At 39.3% G+C, this 23,961-nt stretch overlaps 3 protein-coding genes across 4 annotated transcripts in view; 1 reads left to right on the top strand and 2 right to left on the bottom strand.

Annotated features, from left to right (window-relative positions):
- LOC113115415 (tyrosine-protein kinase receptor UFO-like) overlaps positions 1-23,961 on the bottom strand; it is a 1,029,470-nt gene that overhangs the window by 602,882 nt on the left and 402,627 nt on the right. The gene's annotated exons all lie outside the window — the stretch shown is intronic.
- On the top strand, positions 1,422-5,950 carry LOC113115433 (P2Y purinoceptor 12-like). The gene is made up of 2 exons (XM_026283004.1): positions 1,422-1,506; positions 2,152-5,950. Exon 2 carries the CDS (start codon positions 2,170-2,172, stop codon positions 3,223-3,225), a length of 1,056 nt encoding a protein of 351 aa, XP_026138789.1. The 5' UTR covers positions 1,422-1,506; positions 2,152-2,169; the 3' UTR covers positions 3,226-5,950.
- LOC113115432 (C-C chemokine receptor type 5-like) overlaps positions 11,496-23,961 on the bottom strand; it is a 30,919-nt gene continuing 18,453 nt past the window's right edge. The window contains exons 2-3 of the mRNA XM_026283003.1: positions 13,135-13,221; positions 11,496-13,027 (exon numbers count right to left, since the gene is read on the bottom strand). Of these exons, the coding sequence (XP_026138788.1) occupies positions 11,977-13,027; positions 13,135-13,178 (1,095 nt within the window). The 5' untranslated portion in view covers positions 13,179-13,221 and the 3' untranslated portion in view covers positions 11,496-11,976. The remainder of the gene's footprint in view (positions 13,028-13,134; positions 13,222-23,961) is intronic.

Raw genomic sequence — 23,961 nt, 5'->3', positions numbered from 1 at the left:
CTCACCCATAAAGCCCTCTTTATATAAATAACTGCTCTCTTAGCTTTTTGTCACTTTAAATCAGTCTGAACAAGTTCTTTTGCACTACAATCATTTTATCTGCACTGTTTGTTTACTTCACTGGCGTGCCTTGTGCTGCTTTATTTAACTGTATTTTTTTTTAACAGGCCTTATTTGTGTAGTTGTATTTTATATTTTAACTGTATCCATCTGTATTTTTATGCTCTACTGTTAATGTCATCTGTATGCACCAAGGGTCTGAGAGTAAAACAGTTTCAATTCTCTGTATGTATGTGCTGTACATATGGAAGTATTGACAATAAAGCAGACTTGACTCATGGTAGTTTTGATAGTCAGTAATCATGTATGAATTCATAGGAAATTGTGTTCTCATTAAAGAGTTACAGTTTTGGCATTTCACTTCGCTATTCTGCAAATATAGAACTGCATCCATGTGTTTCTATTTATTTTCTTAATTATTAGTTTTTCTTTGTTTTTGTCTTTTGAAGCAAATAGTACCTTTAAATCTAACCATATGTGCACAGGGCAATAACATTGTCAGGTTTACAGAGCACATCACTATGACACCCATTTTACTTCTCTGTCTGAAGCCAAGTTTATTTATTTTGTTCGTTCTGTCTTTTTTTCTTTCTTACTTTATTTATTTATTTATTTATTGTGAATTGGAATGTGTGCAAAGGACTGGAGGATGCAAAAGATGCAGTTAAACTCATCATAAAGAATGCTACAAAATAAAAGCTGCCTTCCAACGATCATTCAAAAGTTGGTCCACTTGATGACTTGGCGGCTAAGATATACAGTATTTTATCATTATGTTTGAGAATGACCCAAAATGTGTAGTGAGAACAAATCATATATTTGTTCATGACTTTTATAACACATACTATAGAAATAGGATGATATTCCGCTTTCAGTTTGTTCAGTCTTTATACAGCCGAAGGATGCCAATTTCCTCAAGCTGAAGGTTTTTTTTGTTTTATCTTTCACAACCAAATGTTGTTGTTTGTTTTTTGTTTTTTTGTTGTTGTTGTTTTTTTTTCTTGTCACAGTTTTCTTTGACTGCTCACTGTGCTTTCAGACATTGAGGCAGAATTTTCAAAAAAAAAAGAAAAGAAGGTGGTTTGAAACAATATAGATTGTTCAAAGCACTATATTTTTAAGAATGAACATTGATGCTATTTAAACACATATTTAAATTAAAAGTCAATTGTGTTTCACCGTGTTTTTTTAAAGTGATTTTTGATCCAAAACTCTGGCTCAGTCAGCACAAAAGATGTTGAAATAATGCACAATTGACATGACTTTTAGACTATTTTAAACTTCTCCTTGTGTCTGCATAGCATGATAGGAAACAAAAAGCAGAAGGGGGAAAGCGAAACTCATTTCCTTTCAGAAAGGCCCTAAAATTAAGCTTGTTTCCTAAAACCATGAAGCAATGACTTATTTAGTGTAAAACTCATCACATTTTATCCTGGCGTCGTTGAGGTAGGTGTTACATTTTGCATATTACAATGACACTTTAGTAAAGCAACTTTCAAAACAAGAAACACTATTAAGAGTAATTATACCTTTATTAAAGATGAATACACTTATTTAACTCTTTTACTCTTCACTTCTCTAGACGCCATTTAACATATTTTCAGTATAATTACTGGTTAAGTAAAATGTTTAATGTTGTACTTTACATATATTAAATAATTCAAATACCATGATGGTTTTGTAATATTGCATGAATTAAAAAAGAAAAATATTATTGATATTGCATTTGAAATGTGAGTATAAAGTCTTTAAGAAAGTAACATTCTTGTAAAATCACATAAAAAAACGATGACCTCTACCATAAACACTATCTAATGGAAAAACAATGCAAACCAAGGGAAAGAGCCTTTAAGCTTTTTCTCTCCCATAGAAAATTATATAGTAATCAGACTTGATTTTCTTTGTTATAGATCTGACATAGTAAAACATTTTCAGCGTGCTTTAGAAATAAGGTGCCATGATTTTGATGCACAATTCAACAATAACTCCTTTATATTATACACTTGAGTCAAGTATGTATAAAAAAAATCAGCTGATATTTCCTAAGGTTCTGCTCTTCTAAACATAGCCAATGTCTGTTTTCTGTGACAGAAGTTGCATACACTATCTATGGAGCTCACAACATCGCTGTCACTTGTCACTGACTCCAACCAGACTGCCAAGAATGAGTCATTTGTGGACTGTTCACGTGAGAGCACTCTGAAGACAACCGTGTTCCCTCTTCTCTACACCATCCTCTTCATCCTGGGCTTGTCACTGAACGGCCTGGCAGCATGGGTGTTCCTCCGAATCCCCAGTAAATCTCACTTCATCATCTATCTGAAGAACATCGTGGTGGCCGACATTATCATGACCCTCACCTTCCCCTTCAAGATCCTCGCCGGTGCGAACTTAGCATCAGTCGGTGAGCGTGTGTTCGTCTGTCGAGTGTCATCTGTGCTCTTCTACCTCACCATGTACATCAGCATCCTCTTCTTTGGCTTGATCAGCATCGATCGCTGCAGAAAGACCATTCGGCCGTTTGTGGGCACCAACCCTAGACGCCTGCTGTATAGAAAGCTCCTCTCGGGCTTCATATGGATGTCGCTCTTGGCTCTTTCTCTGCCTAACGTAATCCTGACGAGCCGGCCCAGCACTTCAAGCCACTTTAAATGCAGTGACCTCAAGACAGAGATGGGACTGAAGTGGCATGAGCTGGTCAACCATGTGTGCCAGGTGATCTTTTGGGGAAACCTTGTAACTGTGATAGTATGCTACACGCTCATCTCAAGAGAGCTCTACAAGTCTTACGCCCGCACACGAGCTCAACACCAGGCAAGGCCAGGAACGAATGCACCTCAGAAGAAGAACATTCAAGCCAACGTGTTCCTGGTGTTGGTGGTCTTCTTTGTTTGCTTCGTTCCCTTCCACTTCGCCCGAGTGCCGTACACCATCAGCCAGACCCGAGTACGCATGTTCGATTGCCAGCAGAAGCTTCTTTTCTTCCAGCTGAAGGAGACCACGCTGTGGCTTTCCTCTCTTAACTCTGTGCTGGATCCTCTCATCTACTTCTTCCTCTGTAAATCATTCAGGAGCTCATTGTTTAACACCATGCGCCTGTCTCCGGGCCGCTGCAGGGTGCTCAGGGAGCTCGGGACAGACTCGGCCAGCACTTCTCAGACATGAAGGACACATAGCCTTTCAGTGCTGCTGTAAACACTCTCATCAATGTGAAAATGATAGGGTTCTCCTACACTGATAATCTTACTGACATCAATATTCTTCTTTGTTTAAACATATTTTTGTGCTCCGAGCTGGGCAGTAACTGATCACATGTAATCTTGATTAATCAGGGCTGTATTTCCCAAAAGCACCATAACTTTAAGTACACTGTAGACCCACTGAAACCAATGGAGCTATGATCAATGATGCTTTTTGGAAATGCAGCCTAGATTCCAAAAATCGAGTAGGGCCTACTTGTAACTATATTAAATTACATTTTATAAAACTCATAATCAGATTACAGTTACTTTTTATGGATTACATATTATTTACACAGCAGCTATATATTTATTGACTGACTCAAATTCCTCTTTTTCACCTTTTAATGTTCCTCTCTAAAATAGTCCACGGTTTATACACATTCAGAAACTCTTCCAGGTTTGTGGATGCTCACACAGAGATCAGTCAGTAATCATGTGGCTAGACTGCATTTGATCACTGGACATACACAAATCATTTCAGGTTAAGAAGTGTTTTTTATAACTACTGATATATACATAATTTTTAATTGAATTATCACTCAGTAGGTTATTTAACCAAGTATTTCTATAGCTTTGGGAGGCTTTTGTCTTTCAAACACATTAAAATGCACAAATTCCAAAAAACTGTCATCTGATCCTTTTTCACCTAATACATTTTCTCGTAACACGATATTGTAATAAAAATATTTTAATAATTACATATCACATTTGCATGTTCATGGTTCTCTGACACAGGTTATGGTCACATGATATGCGGGTAAACTAATTTTAGTAAGTGTTTTATTTTGATCGATTTTATAATGGCTTATTTTAAGTCAACAATTATATGATTTAATTAACTTTTAACTTTTCATTAAACTTACAAACCCCAGTTTGGGAAACATTGATGTAACATATTTTTAAATGCACTTAAACATTTTAAAAATAATGAATAAACTTTTTATATCAACATGTGACAAGAATATTCTATCTAAATCAATGTGAAAAATGAAATAGGTCACAAGTGTTAAAAATAGTCTGATTATATTGACCTAAAATGCAATTTTTGTCATGTAATTTGGAATCAGTAATGCATTACTATTAAGTAATTAATTAATTTACCCAGTTCGGATCATGCTGTAAAAGCTACACTAGTGAATCAAATGTTTTATTTTTATGCTTTTCTCTCTTATTCAAGTGTATCTTGGAAACTTCAGTGTTACCTCAGTGTTAGACATTGGGGTAACACTTTATTCAGTCGTTGCAACTAACTTTAACTAATTTTGCAACTACATGTCAACTAGCAGTCATTAGAACCGTTGCATGGGCTGTGTTAAGTGTGAGACTACAGGGCCTTGTGTAATTTGGTGAAGGGATTGTGAATTGACAAAAGCCCAGGATTTAAAGGGATTTCAGAGAACAAATTAAAAATTGAAAAATTGTACTGTAATGCAGTTAAACTATTTGCAAATAATGTTTATTTCAAAATATGTAAAAATTAACTCTTAATCATATGTTGAAAACGGCTCTGTTAATGTGTTTTGTGTCGTCACATTAAAACTGATAACATGGATCAGAATGACATATTTTCAAATTAAAAATCAAATTTGCAACTTTTGACAAGAGAAGTCTCTGGATGACTGTCAGTCATTTAGCATTTGACAGAGTATATTAAATTGTTTAGGTGGCCTACCATATAAAATTAAATAATCTGTAAAATCGCTTTATTCATAATTCACTATAAACATGCTTTCTGCTCACTGATCTCCCTCTCTCATATACATAGTAATTAGATATACTAAATTATATCACCTATATTGTAGATTGTTTCCGCCCTTTCCAACGTCACTCTTTAATTACATCATCTTCATTTCTATAGCATTTTATACAATACAGATTGTTTTAAATCCTCTTTACAGAGATACACATTGATAATGAAACAATCTCATCTATGTAGATAGTTTAGATTCTGCTGTGAAGTAGCTCTAAAAGACAACAGAGACGTTGTTAAGCTTAAGTTAGTCAGTGTTGACTCAACATTTCTACACCAGAGCAAATACACACAAAACACATATCAGAATCAAAATACACAATGTATTCACCAAATGGGTTTTCACTAAATGATTTTATGGAAGAAATATATTGAATCATACTGTACATACAGGCCTTCAAACACAAATAAACATCATTTGTTTATTCAACAAGAACTATAAAATGTGGAGACAGGTATCTCTGAGCCTTAAAGCTGTGAAGACTTTGCGCTTTTGAAATTTTGGCCACTACAATGGCTTTATGTGTCATGGTTGGTAAACCGTGGCCTCAGGTTTTGCACTATGTGGGTGGAGTGAGTGTGTGTCTTGTGTTTGTCAGAGCGTTGTATGCAGTCCCAAGTGTTACTTCCTGATTCTCTCGTTCCTGTTTCATGTTCTTCTTGTCACTGGATTGTCTTGTCACGGAACCCCATCCACCCCTCAACTTCCACGGCTTCACCACTCACCTTCACAGCTCTCCCACCACAGTTCCTATGTCACGCTCTCCTGCTGCCTACTCACCATCATGCCCTGGATCACCAGTGAGCATTTTCACTTCCTGGACCTGCAACAGTCACCCAGCCTCCTGTCTCTGTGTTATTTGTTTGTCTGACTGTTTAATAAATTCTTATTACTCACACTTGCTTCCTCACCTCCTTCCATCCATTACATTATGTCTTAGAGATCCTTTTAACCCTTTGACATTTGCATATAAATTACAGATCTGGCCCCATGGTATATGCACGTGTTGTTTGTATGTTTGTAAAAATGGCCTATTATATCAAAGACAATTTACTTTATTCCTCAAACAGTTATGTACACTATGTGATTGTGAAATACATCATACTATTTGTACCATATTTTGGTTAAAACTGTACCAATCCTTCAGGCCAGCAATACACATTCAAATGGGCCATAAACGAAGACAAAGAAAATTTTCTCCCGCTCAAAAATCCATGAAATCAAAAGTCCCTCTCCAGACTAATCTTGGCTCAGAAACCATTTCTTTTAAGGAAGACACTATCCAAGACTCCTCAAAATTCTCCATTGAGTTTTTATCTTCAAAATAACTTTGTAGAACTACTGTGAACTTTCCTTTCTTCAGAAGAACCAGAGGAAAATATCCAGGTTATTTCTAATTGAACTTACCAAGATCCTCCATTATCTACCGCATCAGGACTCTTGTTCAGGAACAAAGCCAATGCAAGTAACCGTTTACATCTATTTCGATGTGCATTTAAGTTTGAGCCCCTTGAAAGGTGATTTTTAATTCTTTGATGTTTCTCATTAGGTTGTGCTTAATGGATTATTTTGTTTTTCTCTCTCTTTCCTTACTTTTCTTCATTCTGTATATACTGTATATATACATATATGTGTTTTGCTTAGTTTAGTTACATGTTAGCTATAGTTTCCTTTATTAAATTCCTTTACAATTAATTGTCTCTGTGTGCTGACACAATTCGAAGTCAATGCATGTTTGTTATCTTGCTACATGCTAAACTACTGCTAGTACTGCATAAGTAGAACAGTTATTCTTCCTTGGCCAGGAAAATAATCTCTTGTAGAATTGATCAATGCTTATATTGTCTGCTCGGTGCGGACAGATCAAATAATTGTAATATCAATTGTGTTACAGATAATTCTAAGATCAAATGAACTTTTCTCTCTAATTAATTTCTCTTAATAAACTCCTAATTTGATGCCTATTAGTTTAAGCTCTGTTGAGCCAGATACAGGTCCAAAATCATGTTAAAAATGTTTATGCTACTGTCAGGGATCGGGCAGAGCTGGCTCCTGCCAATCAACCACGATTCAAGTCACCGGAGTACTAACCAGCCACACCTGCCACGCATCACACAATCCATAGTATAAACCACAGTATAAAAGCACTCACCTGCACCACAGATCCCCGTCAAGTCTCCAACAGGAACAGTCTTTTCACACTCGTCTCCTGAAGCCCTCCTTGCCTGATGTAACGTATACTCGCGTTTTGGTTTTACTCTAACCTGTGTCTTTGCTCTGCTGCCCTCAGGACCGCTGATCATCAACTCTGCTCCGGTGATTCTATGGTTGCTGATATCTCCTAGGATTCACCGGTGATCGATACTGTCTTCAGCATCTAGGATTGAGAGAATGGCAGTGAACGATCTGCACTGTCGCTTTGACGTTAAAAGGAACTTAGCGGACTTGTGATCATTCGAGCACATATATTTTCAGTGAAGATTCTACGATCACTTGGAAGCACGGATTCACCGCACTTGTATATATTTCACTTAATAAATCTCAGTACTGAATTCACCTTATGTCTGAGTCCTGAGTTTATCGTGACAGCTACATTCACACGGTAATAGCCCATATATTGGTTCATTTGAAAGTCTCTCTAGAAAATTAAGCTTTTGTTTTCTAAGATTGTGTATTTTATATATTTTTCACAAAAGTCATATTTCACAAGAAAGTTCTAATTCTCAGGAATTTGACTATGTAAATTATTACATTGTGTGACAATCACAGATCGAATGATCTTCAATAGAATCACAATGTGGAATTTGTTACCTCTTAGCAAACTTTCGTATGGGTCACATTAATACTTGTACTTCTGCTTCAGTCAACTGCAAAGAGCCACAGATACTCTATATTATCTTTTAAGATTATGATCTCTTCTATTAAATGAGACCATTTTCAATTTTCTGTGTGCTTCCATCGGTGAGATATTTAGGCTGCATCCAAAAACACTACAATGCTGCCTTTGGATGCAGCATTCCAAGGCAGGAGGGCACCAATGCATGTTCAAATCCAAATTCTGCTTAACTTCCTGTCTCCGGAGGCACCTTCTTCTGATCAAATTTTGAAGGCAGCATAGATGTGTCCTTCGCTGCCTTTGCTATCCCACAAACATGTGCGTTCCATTCCATTATGGTTGAGCTAAAAAAAATAATTTGGCATTAATACTTGTTTTATAAGTAGTAATAAGCAGCCAATATACAAAAAATATGCATGCTAATAAGCAATTAGTTAATAGTCAGAATTGGTCTCTGAACTGATTTCTTACCAATTTTTCTCATTAATAATTCTACAACTGAAGAATTCCTTCTCTTATGAAGCTGCAGAAATTCCATTCCCATTCTTTTGCTTGAAATCCTTATGCATGTATGTTTAAGAAACCTTTAGTTTAGCACACAATGTACATTTACTACATTTTTCCACCAGAACTGAGTGCAAAAATTATTTTCAATATTTTTTTTTTTTTTTTGCACCATGCAGGGTTAAAAATAATTTAGCAAAACTGGCTAGAAATTAGTTATGTTTTATTAGTAAAATCTGATATTTGTGCACATCTACCAGTTGTACATTTATACCACGTATATGCAGCAATGTTCAAATAGTACATAATAGTAGCAGAAAGTAAGTTCAATCTAGACAGTGTTTTTCAGTATGTCAGCCAAAACAGAATAACAAAACAATGCTGAGTCTTGGTAAAGGCATCCTGTAGTGAATTGATGCCTTTTTGTAAGAAAATATTTATATTTAAAACTTTATAAATGGCAATATGTAGCTTCCACTTACTGTCGTATGTAAGTTCACAATAGAATGCTGTTCCAGCAGATGATGTAGGACACTTTTGATGATGGATGAACTTTATTTTACTTCTTTTGGACAACTCAAAAAAATAACACTGCCATTATAAAGCATGGAAGAAACAATTTTCTTAATATAACCCTTATCGGATCCGTCTAAAAGAAAAAACAATATACACCTAGAATGAATCGAGGGAGAGTAAATCATGAGGTAATTTTCAGTTTTGGGTGAACTATCTCTTAAACATAAATCGAGCAACTGTAAAGCAACATCTGCGGCTTTTACATAGATTTTGCCTCAAAACAAATCAGTTGCATGTCCCAACAACACATAATGGCATTAAATTTTTTAATGATTCAACATATCTGAATGAAACAGGCCAGTCAATGATCCATTAAAAAAGAGGCAATCATTTCAATCATGAATGAATCAGCTGGTTTGAACAAATCAGGTGAATTAATGATTCATTGACTCACTTACAAAGAACTGACAGAGACTACTGGCAGTTTTAGTTCCCTTTCAGTCAATCATGTTTTTGCATTTTTGTCATGATAGGACAGTTAAGATATGACAGGAAGTGAGTGAGAGAGATAGGGGGACGGGATCGGGAAAGGATCGGAGGTGGAATTTAAACTCAAGACACCCAAAGTGCAACAGTACCTTCTATCTGCACTCTGCTCACAATGCTATCGGCGCCAACTCAGTAAAAAATCTCTTGGTGTGTGTGTACAGGTGCATCTCAATGAATTAGAATGTCATGGAAAGGTTAATTTATTTAAATAATGCAACTCAAAATGTGAAACTTGTGTATTAAATAAATTCAGTGCACACAGACTGAAGTAGTTTAAGTCTTTGGTTCTTTAAGCTTTTGGCTTTCAGCTTTTGACTTTTAGTCATAGCTTTCAGTCATGCTTTTAGCCATTACTTTTTGTGTTCTCTGAGCGCCATTCCAGCGTATTTATCCTGCACGCCTGCTGCTACTTTGCCACGATGAGAAGAAATGCCACCTATTTTCATCAAACTTTACTTCTGTTCTTTTGCTTTCATTTCTTTTCTATTAAGAGTTTCATGTACTGAATTAAGTTTTGCCTAACGCCGTGTCTCAGAGTCTGACCTCGAGTGCCCATCTAAAACTACAGCCAGCCCACAACTTTGCATCTTCAGCCATCGCCCAACGACTGACTTCCAAAGACACCACTTCAGCGGCTATTGTACTTCAATAGTACAGTACTCAACAGAACTCAATTTAAGGCTTAATTAAGTGATTGACAGCTGATCAGGTCTATGCAGTTGCATATATTGTTTTAAACTTGGGATTTCACATTTTCATTATTTTAAACTCATTCCTTCCTCACTTTCTCCCTGCCACTTGTTTGAATGTGTGTTCATGTGTTAAATTAGTTTATATATCTTAGATTTATCCAGTAAAGCTTTACATATTATATTTACGTTTATGAATTTAGCAGAAGCTTTTATCCAAAGTGACTTACTGTGCATTCATGCTATACATTTGTTTTACCAGTATGCGTGTCCCCTGGGAATAGAATGTATGTATGTATGTACAGTATGTATGTATATTAATATATATTAAATCTACTTAATATGTTAGAAGTGCAACAAATGCTTATGGTAAAGAGGTATTTTATTTGATTCCTGGGCAAATATGCACAGAAATGGTATTTCAATAAACTTTATTTAACCTGTTAGCCAGCACCCCCCATTATGGAACTCACAGTTGAAAGTGCCCTACCTAACTAAAAATTGTAACAGTTCCTTACTTCAGTGTGTTACACACATAATGTGTAAAAATACATGGAATCAGTCCTGGAGCAATCTAGAAAAGTAATGGTCTGAAAGTCAGATGCCTTATGAGTTTCTATTTCAAATCTGAAGATGATACCATGAAAAATGAGATTCCTGGAACCATTTTTGCCTATTTCAACCCCCCCCCCCCCCCCCACAATTTACTAACTGTATCTTCATTAAACATACCACTGCATATATATTTTTTTCAATTATAAAACAATAGACAGAAACGTAGACATAATATTTTACTGATGTATTTGAGCACTGGAAAAATACAGTAAGAATAATTTGAGTAATAAAAATAAATACATAAGATAAAAAAGATTTTTGTATGCCAATTACAGAACATCCTGAGGTTGCTAGAAATGCAGCATTTACAATGAATTACAATGAAAATTTGTGCTGATGTGCTGATGGCCAGTTATAGAGATGGTAATCAAATAAATCCCATAAGGTTAATAAATCACATACCTGTACTATTCATATAGATGGCATTCACATTGATAGCCATGATTACACAGTAATAGTGAGCTGATTTGCACTCAAACAGATGGTAATCATGCAGATACAGGTACATTCAACATATACAAAAAATGTTGAAAATTAAAAAAAGAAAAAACAATAAAAGATTGCTAAGTTCCACCTCCATCAGATAACAAGCAAGAAAATAGCATAGCAACAACAAAGGGCTTCAGGAAAGGACCAGATTTAAATTAAAAAGGCATTATCACTGAAAGGAAGAAAGATAATTAACCTACAAACTAAAAACTTGTATTTATTTATTTGCATTTGTTTCTTATTTGGGGGGGGGGATGGGTTCCTATCCCATCCCTTTACAGGTTCTGAATATATAAATGGGAACAACCTTCCACTAAACACATTCATTGAATATGAATTGAAATATTACAACTAGTTTCAAGCTACACATATTACAGATTTGTAGTTCAACAAGCTTGAAAATGATTAGTGGGCTGACACTGAGATAGAGCAGCACCCTACAAATCTGTACCTTTACAGGCATACATATTTCCAGAGTGAACATAAATCCTTTTTATACTCAATTTAAAGCATATACCAAAAATAAAAATAAAATTAGTTCATATATTGGTTCCAAGTGATAAAATACATATACAGTAAAAGGATGGTTAAGAATTGTAACAAACACAATAGACACACGAAGCAGTTACCCAACAATTAATATCTTCTGTACAGCAACGATTGTAGATTCCAAACAAATTACCAAATCAGTACATTAATTTAAAATTAATTCTCAAGTTCTCCATTTACACTACTGTACCAGGCCTCTCAGTGTTCTGTAAGTACACTGATTCTGTGGCCTGTGTAGGGTTATCATTCATAAAATGCAGTCTACCACAAGGTGTCTTATAGAGGAGACTGACAAGATGTTTCCTATATTTCTCTTGCACAAACACAAAGAGAATGGGATTGATGCAGGTGTGTGAGTTGGTCAAAGCTTCTGTGATCTGCAGACTTAGATTGATTGCTTTACTCAAATCACAGGAATTAGATATGATTTCTTTCATCTCTAAGACTTTCACAAAAGCAGCAATGTGATATGGAGCATAACAGCAGAAGAACACCACCAACACAATGATGACATAGCACATGTTCTGCTTTCTGGAAGAACGGGCTGTCAGGGGTCTCTTCAAAATCAATGAGTAAAAAAATCCAATTATGAAAAGAGGGATAACTAAACCTATGAGATTCATTTTAAAGATACTAAAAATATTCAAAGAAAAGTACAAATTTTGATCACCTGTTGGATTAAACAAACCACAAACGATTTGTTGATTGAAATTGTTGGTTTTGAAGTGCATCACCTCAGGAAAAGATGCAGAAACAGCAATAATCCATATGACTACACTGGCTAAGATTCCATATGTCCTTGCAAGCACATCATGAACTATAGCAATGTATTGATTAATACTCATCAGTACAGTGAAGAATATCACACTGTAAAATCCAATGTAGTAGACACTGAAGACTGCAGTGCACATTACATCTCCAAAGATCCACTGGTCTCTAATATAGTGTGCAAGAAAGGGGAAAGAGGACAGCAGGAGCAGGTCAGCTAAAGCCAGGTTCAGGAGACAGATGTCAGTCATGCTTCTCAGCTTCGCAGCCATGCAGACAACCCAGACCACCAGCATGTTAGCCAGAAAGCCCACCACAAAATAAAGGGAGTATAAAGTGGGAAGAATTCTAGCTCCATGATCTCCATAAACACAGATGACTGCTGGATCATAATCATAGTAGTCATAATATTTAGATGTTGTAACAGTATCTGGCTCATCATCCACTGCCCCATTTGTGCTATAATTTGAATAGAAAAAGAATGTGTAAGGAAAACAGAAATCCATTTTCAACTTTGACTTAAAATTTGTACTTGATGTAAGTGTTTAAATGTGATAAAATCTTACCTGGATATCATATAATGTTGGTCGAGAGGACCACTGGTTACCATCTTTTATGGAGACAGTGCAATAGTTTTGCTCAGGAATTAAGTGCTATCAAAATAAGACAAAGAAATGTATCACTCAATGGATAAGTACCTATTGTGAACATCTCAGGCATTGATTTATCACACATCCTTTGGATGAATTAAACTGAAAAATAAATAGATAAATAAATAATGTTACACATTTTGGATGAAGAGTAATAATAATAATAATAACTATATTGTCCATATTAAATGTTTTTGTTGTTTGTATTTAGCAATAAATAGGTCTAGCAATAACTCAGTAATCATGTTTTGTATTTTATGTTGCTGGTTTAGAATCTAACTGATAAAGCAAATTAACTGATAAAGCAATTCAATCCCTTTTTTTCAAAATGAACTATGTTCAGTAAAGAACGGCCTTAATGAGTTTGTGAAAGTCCGCTTTAGTCTGTATTAGTGGTTGACTTATATCTGTAATTGTTAAATCTTTTTTCTGTTTTCCCAACAAGTGTCATAAGAGGGTCTTTTATTTTCACGTAGCTGAGACCTTGCATCTAAGACCAGGGCCCGTATGTACACTACTTCTCAGAGCTTTTAATTTAGTGTTAATTTAGTGTTTAATTTAGTGCTGTCACAACAGCACAACACCAATCATTTAATGTAACTACAATAAAATAATTTACTCATACTCATTATGTTACGACATGGATACTGCTTATTTATTCAGCACCCCCCCCCCCCCACCACATATCTGCCTTAAATAGCATTGGAAATGACTAATATCATGTGACCTGTATTGTTTGTTAAAAGTAGCCATGGTTTTGCCATTGTGACTTGTCGTGTATTAACGTATGTACCTGCTGTTGGTGAGTCAAGTCTGTTCATACCTCGTCAAGTCTTTGTTTATTGATTGGATAATGTTTGGATTTTGGATTGCACCTAAATAAACTGCACTTGGGTTCATCTTCGCTCACCTTCAGTGGACTACTCATTAAAGAATACATGACCCATCATGAACCCAGCAGTTAGCCTCCTCTGCCTTCGTCAAGACGACAGGGCCATAGAGGACTATGTTGCCGACTTCTGTGGACTGTGATATTTGGTGGACTTTAATGAGTTGGCTTTAAAGGACATTTTTCTACATGGACTTAATGATTCTCTTAATTACCTCATGCTTCGCTATACCTCTGACTGGACTCTTGAGCAATATCTTGATTTTGCACTCCATTTGACTAGTTCACCTCTTACTGTGGGAGTTGCGGATGAGGAGCCCAGTAATCCTACAGTTCCCACCAGCCCAAAGCCCACACCTCGCAAGCATGGTCCAGAACCAGAGGAAGGTTGGGTTGTGATACTTCCTCCAGAAATTATAGCCACAGCTGACCTTCCAGCATCAAGTCAAGTCACCGTCGACCTTCCAGCATCAAGTCATGTCTCAGCGTAACTTCCGGCGTTAGGTCATGTCTCAGCGAAACTTCCAGAGTCTCGTCACATGTCTCAGATGATCTTCCAGAGTCTCGTCACATGTCTCAGATGTTCTTCCAGAGTCTCGTCTCATGTCTCAGATGATCTTCCAGAGTCTTGTCACATATCTCAGATGATCTTCCAGAGTCTTGTCATGACATGGATGCCAGGGTCTTGTCACAACATGGCCGGCATTCCAGGGTCACGTCACACCATGGCCGCCATGCCTGTGTCCCAGGAAAAGTCTGCCACCATGCCTGAGTCTCGCCAAGTCTTGGCAGTCACTGAGATGGTTCCCGTGGCCTCAGGACTTCCAGTAATGGCAGTCGCCATTTTGAGCGTGTTGGGTGCACGCTGCACTCCAGTGATCTCTCCTGTCTACGAGTCTGCTCCTGAGGCCACTCATGACTGTGAACTCATTCCATTGCCCTCAGAGGTGGCGGCATCCACTGCAGAATCTCCAGAGGAGCGGGTTTCTGTTGCAGCACCTCCCAAGGTGGTGGCACCCACCTTTGAACTCTGTCTGTCCTGTCACATCAATGGAGGCCACCCACACACTCTCTACCTATCCCAGGGGTAGGCAAGTTTGGTCCTAGAGAGCAGCAGTCCTGCACAGTTCAGCTCCAACCCTGAAAAAAAAATCCTCACCTGCCTGTACCTTAGTAATCCTGAGTGGATTGATAAGCTTGTTCTGGTTTGTTTGATTAAGGTTGAAGCTGAACTCTGCAGGTCTGCGGCTCTCTAGGACCGAACTTGCCTACCCCTGGCATATTCTGTCACTGCCAAGGAGGCCGTTCATGAACTCTCTGTCTGTCCTGTCATGGCCACAGAGGCCATTCAAAAACTCTCTACCTGTTCTGCCACAGACAAGTGATCTGTCCATGTCTTTGCTCTACCTTGGCTTCCTGCTCTCCCAATGCCATTCTGCCATCCTGCTAGGCCTGCTCCGCCATGGCTTCCCATTCAGCCTGGTCTGCCATGGCTCCATACTGCTCTCGATCTGCTCCACAGCCCAGGTCCCCCTCTGCTTCATGGTCTGTTACTGCTCCACGGCCCAGGTCCCCCTCTGTTCCATGGTCTGTCACTATTCCATGGCCCATGTCCCCCTTTGCTCCATGGTCTGTTCCTCCACTCCACCACCCTCCTGGACTTTTTTGGTTTTGTTTGTTTTGGCTTCTGGAGCCACCCTTGGGGGTGGGGGTATGTAATGTCTGTTTTGGGGTTTTGTTTCTTAGTCATTGTTTTCATGTCTTTTATTTCGTAATTTGTTTCATGCAGTAAGTGTCATACTTCCCTTGCCCTCTTGTCTTCATGCTATTGGTTCCTCTTGTATATTGTCTTATGCTAAGACTGGTTGTCCTAGTCAAGTGTCTTGTTTTCCATTGTTTTCCACACATGTTCATGTTATGTGACCTGTATTGTTTGTTATAAGTAGTCACGGTTTTGCCATTGTGCCTTGTCGTGTATTAACATGTGTACCTCCTGTTTGTGAGTCAAGTCTGTTCATACCTCAAGTCTTTTTTGTATATTGTTTTTGTTTATTTTTTGGATTGAACCTTAAATAAACTGCACTTAGGTTCATCTTCGCCTTCAGTGGACTACTCATTACACAGTGAAATTAATCATCATTCAGCCAATAGTTTGCTTCAAGAAGTCCACTGACGTTATCTAATCACTTGCATACCCTGAGAACGTGTGAGTTAATCATCTTATCAGCAAGACATATCAGCATCCTCTTGACATATCATATTAATATTGTTTTTTGCATTTAAAGCCATTATCGCCCGATTCTGATAATATTCTGCATGCTTAGTTTACACTTTTGTTCAATAAAATGCATCTGGGTTTTTACACATAATTAAATTTGTTTTACAGATATTTTCCCCCAAATATATCAATTGAATTGCCAGTATTGTTTCACCAGTAGTCTGAAGCATTTTATTCCATGAAAAAAAAATGAGTAGTGTTGTCAAAAGTATCAAATGCAATACCATTTGGTACTGAAATCTTAAAAACATAAATTTTACATCTTAGATTTAAGCGTTGTTGAGCAGAATCTTAAATAGCGCTGATTGGTCATTGTGTTCCCGCACCCAAAATATTTTTCTGTGATTGGGTTTACACAGAAATCAAATAGTGCTCACACAGAAACACATGGGAGCATTTGAAAGCCACGTCTATCAATTTATTCGTCTATGGGCAGATATATTATTGATCTGCTGACAGTGATGGATACACTGATAGGTGCGACTTTCAAAATCTCCTTTCTATCTATCATAGAGTTAATTGGCTACCAATACAGGAGAGATCCAATCAGCTGTGACATGTGATGATGTTAGATATATCGGACTGCCCTATCTAGAGCTTCATGAAAGTACTTTGTATTTCTGTCATGAAAACTCTTGGAGTGATTTGCATGGTAATGTTAATATTTTTGGTCTTGGTGGAATAAACCTGCTGCTGCTGCTGTGGCAGAGCAAGTACAGAGACTTGCTACTGGCAATACATCCACAACATGCTGCTGTGAGCACACAAGAAATACTGCTGCTGCATGTATAACATACATGAAATAACCCCCCACAAATCAGGTGTCATAGAAATACACAATACAAATCAATATGTGCATGTCACTGAGTATAAGATATAACTACGTCAGTGCACATATATGTCCACACACATGGAGTTAATGAAGTTAACTAAAGTTCGGGAACAAGGCCACACCTCAACCAATCAGCTCGTCCCCCATCTGCTATTTATGCAAGACTGACCTTCTCTGAATTATTGACTCAGTTTCTCATTGGTCCCACTCGCCATGGTCTGCAGATCAACCCCTCTGACTCAGATGACAATCTTTTCAGGGGCAATTCTCCTCCACCCAGCCGGGATTCTCACCGGTCATCTCGCAGCCAATCATCCCACCAGTCCTCACGCAGCTGATCTTCGCGTTGGCTGCTTTCCGCCACTCAGATCCCTCGTTTCTGCGAGCATTCTCGCGTAGGTTCACCATCCGGGATTTCTCTGGCCTGGGCTCGGTCACGCGTCCATTCTCCACCGCCCTCGAGGGATTCTGTCCGCGATAGCCATGGATCTCTCAGGCACGGAAGTCCGCGCGACCGCTCTCACCGCCAACAGCATCAACAACCATCCACCGACAATCCTCGACAAAACACTCTCGGCAAGTTTGCCGGATCAGAGATTGGTATCAAGCACTGGACCATAGCTCGGCTCCAGCGTGCTCTCAAGGATAAAGGCATTCATTTCAGTCGCTCTGATAATACATTACAACTATTTCAACTCTACACTGCACCCACCAATGCCGCGTGAAATACAAACTCTGAGCCCGCAGCTGTTCCGGTATCCTCACGGAGTTCCTCCGTCGTCACTTGTGACATCACCACACAGCCTCGTGAACGACCTCAGCAAGCAGCATCTGCGCCACCTAGCGGTGGCCAAATGCAACTGCCACTTACCCCAGCTCCTTCTACCTCTGAACTATCATCTTTGGGTTCACAAACAGGCACAAATCCTAACACTCATTCATCCTCTCATCCCATCATCCAGTCCTCAATCCATTCTTCAGCCATTAATATCAACACGGCTTCTGTTACTTCTGGTTCCGGATTCATTACCACCAGTGGACCTTTTCAACCTCCCTTGGTACCTTCTCCTTTTCCAACAAACTTATCATTTTTCCCCTCCCTCACCTACCCTTACTCATCCCTCACTTCCCCTAGCCCCTCCCCTTCTATATACCCTCATATTGTGCCATCTAACAGCAATACCTCCTTCTCGGCTAGCATCATCAGTTATTCGGCCTTCCCCCGTCTCCCAAGCCTTATGTCTTCAGATCCTATCCGGTAATTACACTGATCTAGCCCACCTTCTCCAGCCGTCTCTCATAAATTTTAGCCAGCCCAGAGAGTTTCAAACCATCCAAGGGATCATGCAGCCTAGCAATACCATAAATCCTAGTTCAAAAGACCTCAGCCCTACCGAATTTCATTTTAGCCTTCTTGATCTTCAGAATCATAATTTGTTCTGTTTACCCGGACTAAAGGTTAGAGTTAGACGATTATCTGTCTATCGTTCTAGATATGGCCGTTCACCTTGGAGGGATAGGCTTCTATAACCACCATGTTTTATTTGCTACTCAAGCAGCAGGTTGGTTACAGCAGTTTAACCATGGAACATACTGGGGCACTCTCGATGCAGAGCTTTATTGTCGCATCTTTGCAGCCCGTTCTTCACTTTCCTGTGAGCTTTGTGGAGCCCCGTCGTATCCCGCCTCCATGTGCAATGTACGTCCCAATTCCCAAAAGTACAATAAATGACTCAATGACTACTAAAGTACCTCAGCACTCCAATTAAGGTTAAAGCCTGCCCCAGACTTCTCCATGAAATAAGCTACCATCGAACAAGCAATCGCTCTCATCCGCCAGGCAGGCCACAGCTCGTTGCTCTCAAAAGCAGATATCACCAACGCTTTAAAAGTCGTGCCCATTAATCCAGAATTCTGGAGCGTATTACGAAAGGAGCGTATTATTTTGCTGTACGCCTAACCTTTGGCTGCAAAAGCAGCTTTAAGATTTTCGACTCTCTCTCTGAGGCCTTATGTTGGATACTTATCAATAACCACAAGCTTCCCTATGTCCTTCACTATCTTGATGACTTTCTCATCATTACACCTCCATCCTCACCTCCACACCCAGGTCTGTCTACTCTTATCAAAGTCTTTTTGGAGCTGGTAATTCACCTTTCAAAAGAGAAAACCATTGGGCCATGCACTTCCATTGAGTCCTTCCAAGCATCTTTGCCCCCAGAGAAAATACAACATATGTACTTTCTGCTATCAAATTACCTTCTAGTAGATAGGTGCACGAAGCAGCACCTTTTGGTCCTCCTCGGTCACCTCAACTATGCCATCAGAATAATTCCCCAATGGAAATCTTTTCTCTCCTACCTTCTATCAAAAACAGCTTCAATCCCTTCCCTCCATAACAAAGTCAATCTGGATGAAGGCTGTTAGATGGAGATGCACCTCTGGCAGAAATTCTTGTCTTCTTGGAATGGTATATCCTTCTTCTATTATGACTACATCACTCAGCCTGAAGACATCCAACTGTATACCAATGTAGTACTTTCCACTGGATTTGGCGGGTACTATGGCGGTCGTTGGTTCGCTTTCGAATGGCCACTGGAGTTCAGCCATCTTGTTCAGCAATAAGTCTCGCCGACATCCACTCTTCATGAAATATATCCAGTCATCATTGCAGCCATCCTTTGGGGGCATGAATGGTCTAAACCAGGGGTTTTCAACCGGTGGTCCGCGGCCCCCTGGTGGTCCGCGGCGGCATTGCTTGTGGTCCGTGACTTGCATTCCAGCCTATGTAATTCCACTATTAAATAATTTATTTTTCCAAAAATTTCCAGAATATTTGCACATTGGTGTGAATACTAAATTTAATGAAAATTTAAGAAAATATCTAAAATAATATAGAGGATTTGAGATTCAAACTGACACAGGATAAGCTAGTTTGCACCTATCAGGTATATGCTTTGCTAACGGTGTGTTGCGTCCCCAACGTCATATACGTACACATTCATCTTGCTCGCGAAATAGACCAGCATCTTGGAATTTCATTTTAAAAACTCTTAATTTTTGGTGAATTTAAATTTGGAGTGGAGTGGAGCTGTTAGCTAACGTTTCAAACTAAGCACCAAGCATGGATCGCTTTTTAATGAGGAAAGTGACAGATGTCACGACAGATGGACAGGCTTCTGCTGCATGCTCTTCAGAAAAAGCTACTACTTCGGAGGAAACAGGGAAACGTAGTGGGAAACGAAAAAGGAAATACAGTGAAGATTCTGTTAAATTTGGATTTACAGTAACGACTGACAAAGAAACAGGAGAGGAGGTACCACTGTGTTTTGTATGTTCAACGTTGCTTTCAAATGAATCCATGAAACCGTTGAAACTTTCTCGTCATATGGAGACACATCACAGCTTCTTGAAGGCCAAGCCTATTGATTATATGCAGCGTGATTTCAAAGGACAGCAGACGCTCATGAGAAAGAGTGCAAAAGTGAAAATGCACTGAAAGGGTCATATCTGGTGGCTCTCAGAGTTGCACAATGCAAAAAGCCTCATTTAATTGCAGAACAGCTGATAGACATGTGTAAAACCATGATGAACGAAGAATGTGCTAATAAATTTAAAACTATTCCTCTGTCCGATAGCACAATCGGACTTCGAATTGAGGAAATGGCAAATGATGTGAAAGAGCAGCTGATAGAGAAACTTCGATCAGTTCAGGGATTTTCAATTCAATTAGACGAGACGACAGATATAACAAATGACACGCAACTTTTGGCATTTGTGCGATACGAGGATAATTGTGCAATGTGCGATGAATTTCTCTTTTGCAAACCACTGCCAGGGCGAACTATAGGTGCCGAGATCTTTTCAGCCCTCGATGATTTTCAAAGAACACAATATTTCGTGGCAGAAGTGTGTGGCATTATGTAGCGATGGAACCAGAGCAATGAGTGGCAGCCAGACTGGATTGATCGGGCACGTAAAGAAAGTAGCACTGGCGATAATTTGGACTCACTGCATGATTCATAGAGAAGCTCTGGCCACCAAAGATCTCAGTGTTGAGTTCAGCGAGGTGTTTGATGCTGTTGTTAAAACTGTAAACCTGATAAAACGAAAAGCATTAAATACACGCCTGTTTGCATCCCTATGTCAAGGCTTAGGAAGTGAACATACCTCTCTCCTTTACCAGGTGAGATGGCTGTCTTGCGGCGCGGTGCTCGCCCATGTATTTGAACTACGTGACGTTATCTATACTTTCTTGTGCGAGAAGGAGTGCACTGAACTGGCGTGCATGTTCAAGGACAGCCCCTGGTTAACTAAGCTGGCGTATCTCACCGATGTTTTTGCAGAGCTTAACAAGTTGAACACTTCAATGCAAGGGAGAGATTCAAACGTCCTGCAGCTCTACGAAAAACTAGAGGCATTTGTTAAAAAAATGTCAAGATGGATAGAAAGAGTGGAGAGTGGGAACTTGGCTATGTTCCCTTCAGTTGAGGAATATTCTGACAGCACTGACATTAAAGACATTGTGTGTGAGCATTTGAGGAAACTTGTGCTTCAATTCCAAAAGTACTTCAATGATTCTGATGAGTGGCGCTGTGACAGCAAATGGATCCTGCTCCCATTCAGTGATGATGCAGCAGGGTCAAGCTTAACTACTGTAGAAGTGGATCAACTCATAAAGATGTCCACAGACTCTGTCAGGAGGCATATGTATGATACACAACCCCTTGTGAAGTTCTGGATAAGTTGCCAGACAGAATTTCCAGAGCTTACAGTAAAAGCAGTGAGGTGTCTTTTACCCTTTCCAACTACGTACCTCTGTGAGAGCGGTTTTTCCACACTGGCATATCTAAAGAACAAGTACAGGGCAAGGCTGGAACCAGAGAATGATATGAGGCTGTCACTATGTACCACTATATCACCACGAATAGACAGACTGTGTGGAAGTCACGACGCCCAGAAATCCCACTGACAGGTAAGGAGTAGCCCCCCCCTCACTCAATAGTGGGTCACCGATTACTTGTTAGTCAGAATGGTGGTCCCTGGCACAGAACCAGTTGAAAACCCCTGGTCTAAACACACTATACTTATCCACTCTGACAACTCCGCAGTAGTCGAAATCATTAATAAAACCAGATCTTGTTCCATAGCCATCATGCAATTCGTCCACAGACTGACTCTAATATCTGCTCAACACCAGTTCGTAATTCGAGCTGCCCACATTCCGGGCTACCCCAATAACATAGCTGATTCTTTGTCTCGTCTTTCTTTTCAGAAGTTCAGAATCTTGGCTCCAGAGTGAGACATCCATCCCATGCCAGCCACCATTTTCAGCTACGATCTTCAACTAAATCCACATCTGGAATACCTTTCACGTGCTTCACGAGAAGCTATCCTCAACGGTCTCGCCCATAGGACTCTCTCCACCTTCCTAACTGGATGGAACTGCATTAAGGCTTACCACTCCTACTACCAACTTCCATTTCCTCTAATAGACACTTGGTCAATCTGCAAATTTGTCATGCCTGCTCATTTAAATAAAAAAACAAAACCTCCACCATCAAGTCTTACTTATTAGGAATCAACTTCATCCACAAACTTGCGACTGGCGAGCAATGCCACCCAATTTCCCATTCCCATGTTTCCATGTTAATAAAAAGGCTACAAAAACAAGGACCAGCCACCAAAACTAAATGTTTGCCATTAACTGCCGATCTTCTGAGCCAATGTATCCTCACATTATGCTCCGGCTACTCGAGTCCTTCAATAGACCGAACATTAGAATGCATGTTTCTTCTCGGATTCTTTGGCTTCTTGAGGTGCTCAGAATTTGCCCCTTCAACTTCTGTTTTCAATCCAGTCATTCATCCCAGCCTCTCCAACATCTCAGCTCATACTCCAGAGTTTCTTATATTCACTCTGAAGAAAAGCAAAGCTGACCAATTCGGAGAGTCATTTCCCATCTACATATTTCGCTTCAACTCCTTCCTCAGCCCTTTTGAGCCACTTTCAGAGTATGTTGCTTCCAGATATGCCAATACTGTTGACTCCTCAAGAACCTCTCTTTCTCAACGAAAAGTGGAAAATGGCCACAAGATCTTGGTTTAATGAGCACTTTCAAAACGATTTCAGCACCTCAGGCATATTTCCCGAACACTACTCAATACACTCCTTTCGGATCGGAGCAGGCACAATGGCCGCCAGCACAGGCATCTCGGATGAAACCATAAGAATCATGGGCTGCTGGTAACCGGAAGCATATCATCTCTACATCCGCAACAGTCTCAATGATCTCTATCAAGCTCAAGCCCACATCAGTTCATTCAAACCTTTGGGGGTCTTCTAGTAATTCTAGTAACGCATTATCTACAGAGACAAAGCCCCCACTCTGAGTCTCCCTTACAAGACACCCTGGTCAGCCAGTTCTGAATTTCAGTTCATTACACCCTTTCTCATCCTATTTCCCCTAACCCTGACTTGATCCTAATAAAGTTTTATCTGCATGGTTGTGGCGTGGCCTGTTGTTAGTGAAATGGAGGTAATGATGTTAACTAAAGTTCGGGAACAAGGCCACGTCCCAACCAATCAGCTTGTTCCCCATCAGCTATTTATGCAAGACCGACCTTCTCTGAACTGTTGACCCAATATTCTCTAATTGTATATAGCCATTAGGATAATAAAAGTGCATGCTTTTGACTCTGCATGCAGCTGAAAACGACCGCACACTCAGTCTGCTAATGAAAC

The sequence above is a fragment of the Carassius auratus genome, chromosome 15 (assembly GCF_003368295.1).
Source record: "Carassius auratus strain Wakin chromosome 15, ASM336829v1, whole genome shotgun sequence".
NCBI lineage: Eukaryota > Metazoa > Chordata > Actinopteri > Cypriniformes > Cyprinidae > Carassius > Carassius auratus.
This window is presented reverse-complemented; position numbering and strand designations above follow the sequence as displayed.

Excerpts from the sequence above, each read along its gene's own strand:
- LOC113115433 (XM_026283004.1), top strand. The coding sequence starts at position 2,170 with ATGGAGCTCACAACATCGCTGTCACTTGTCACTGACTCCAACCAGACT.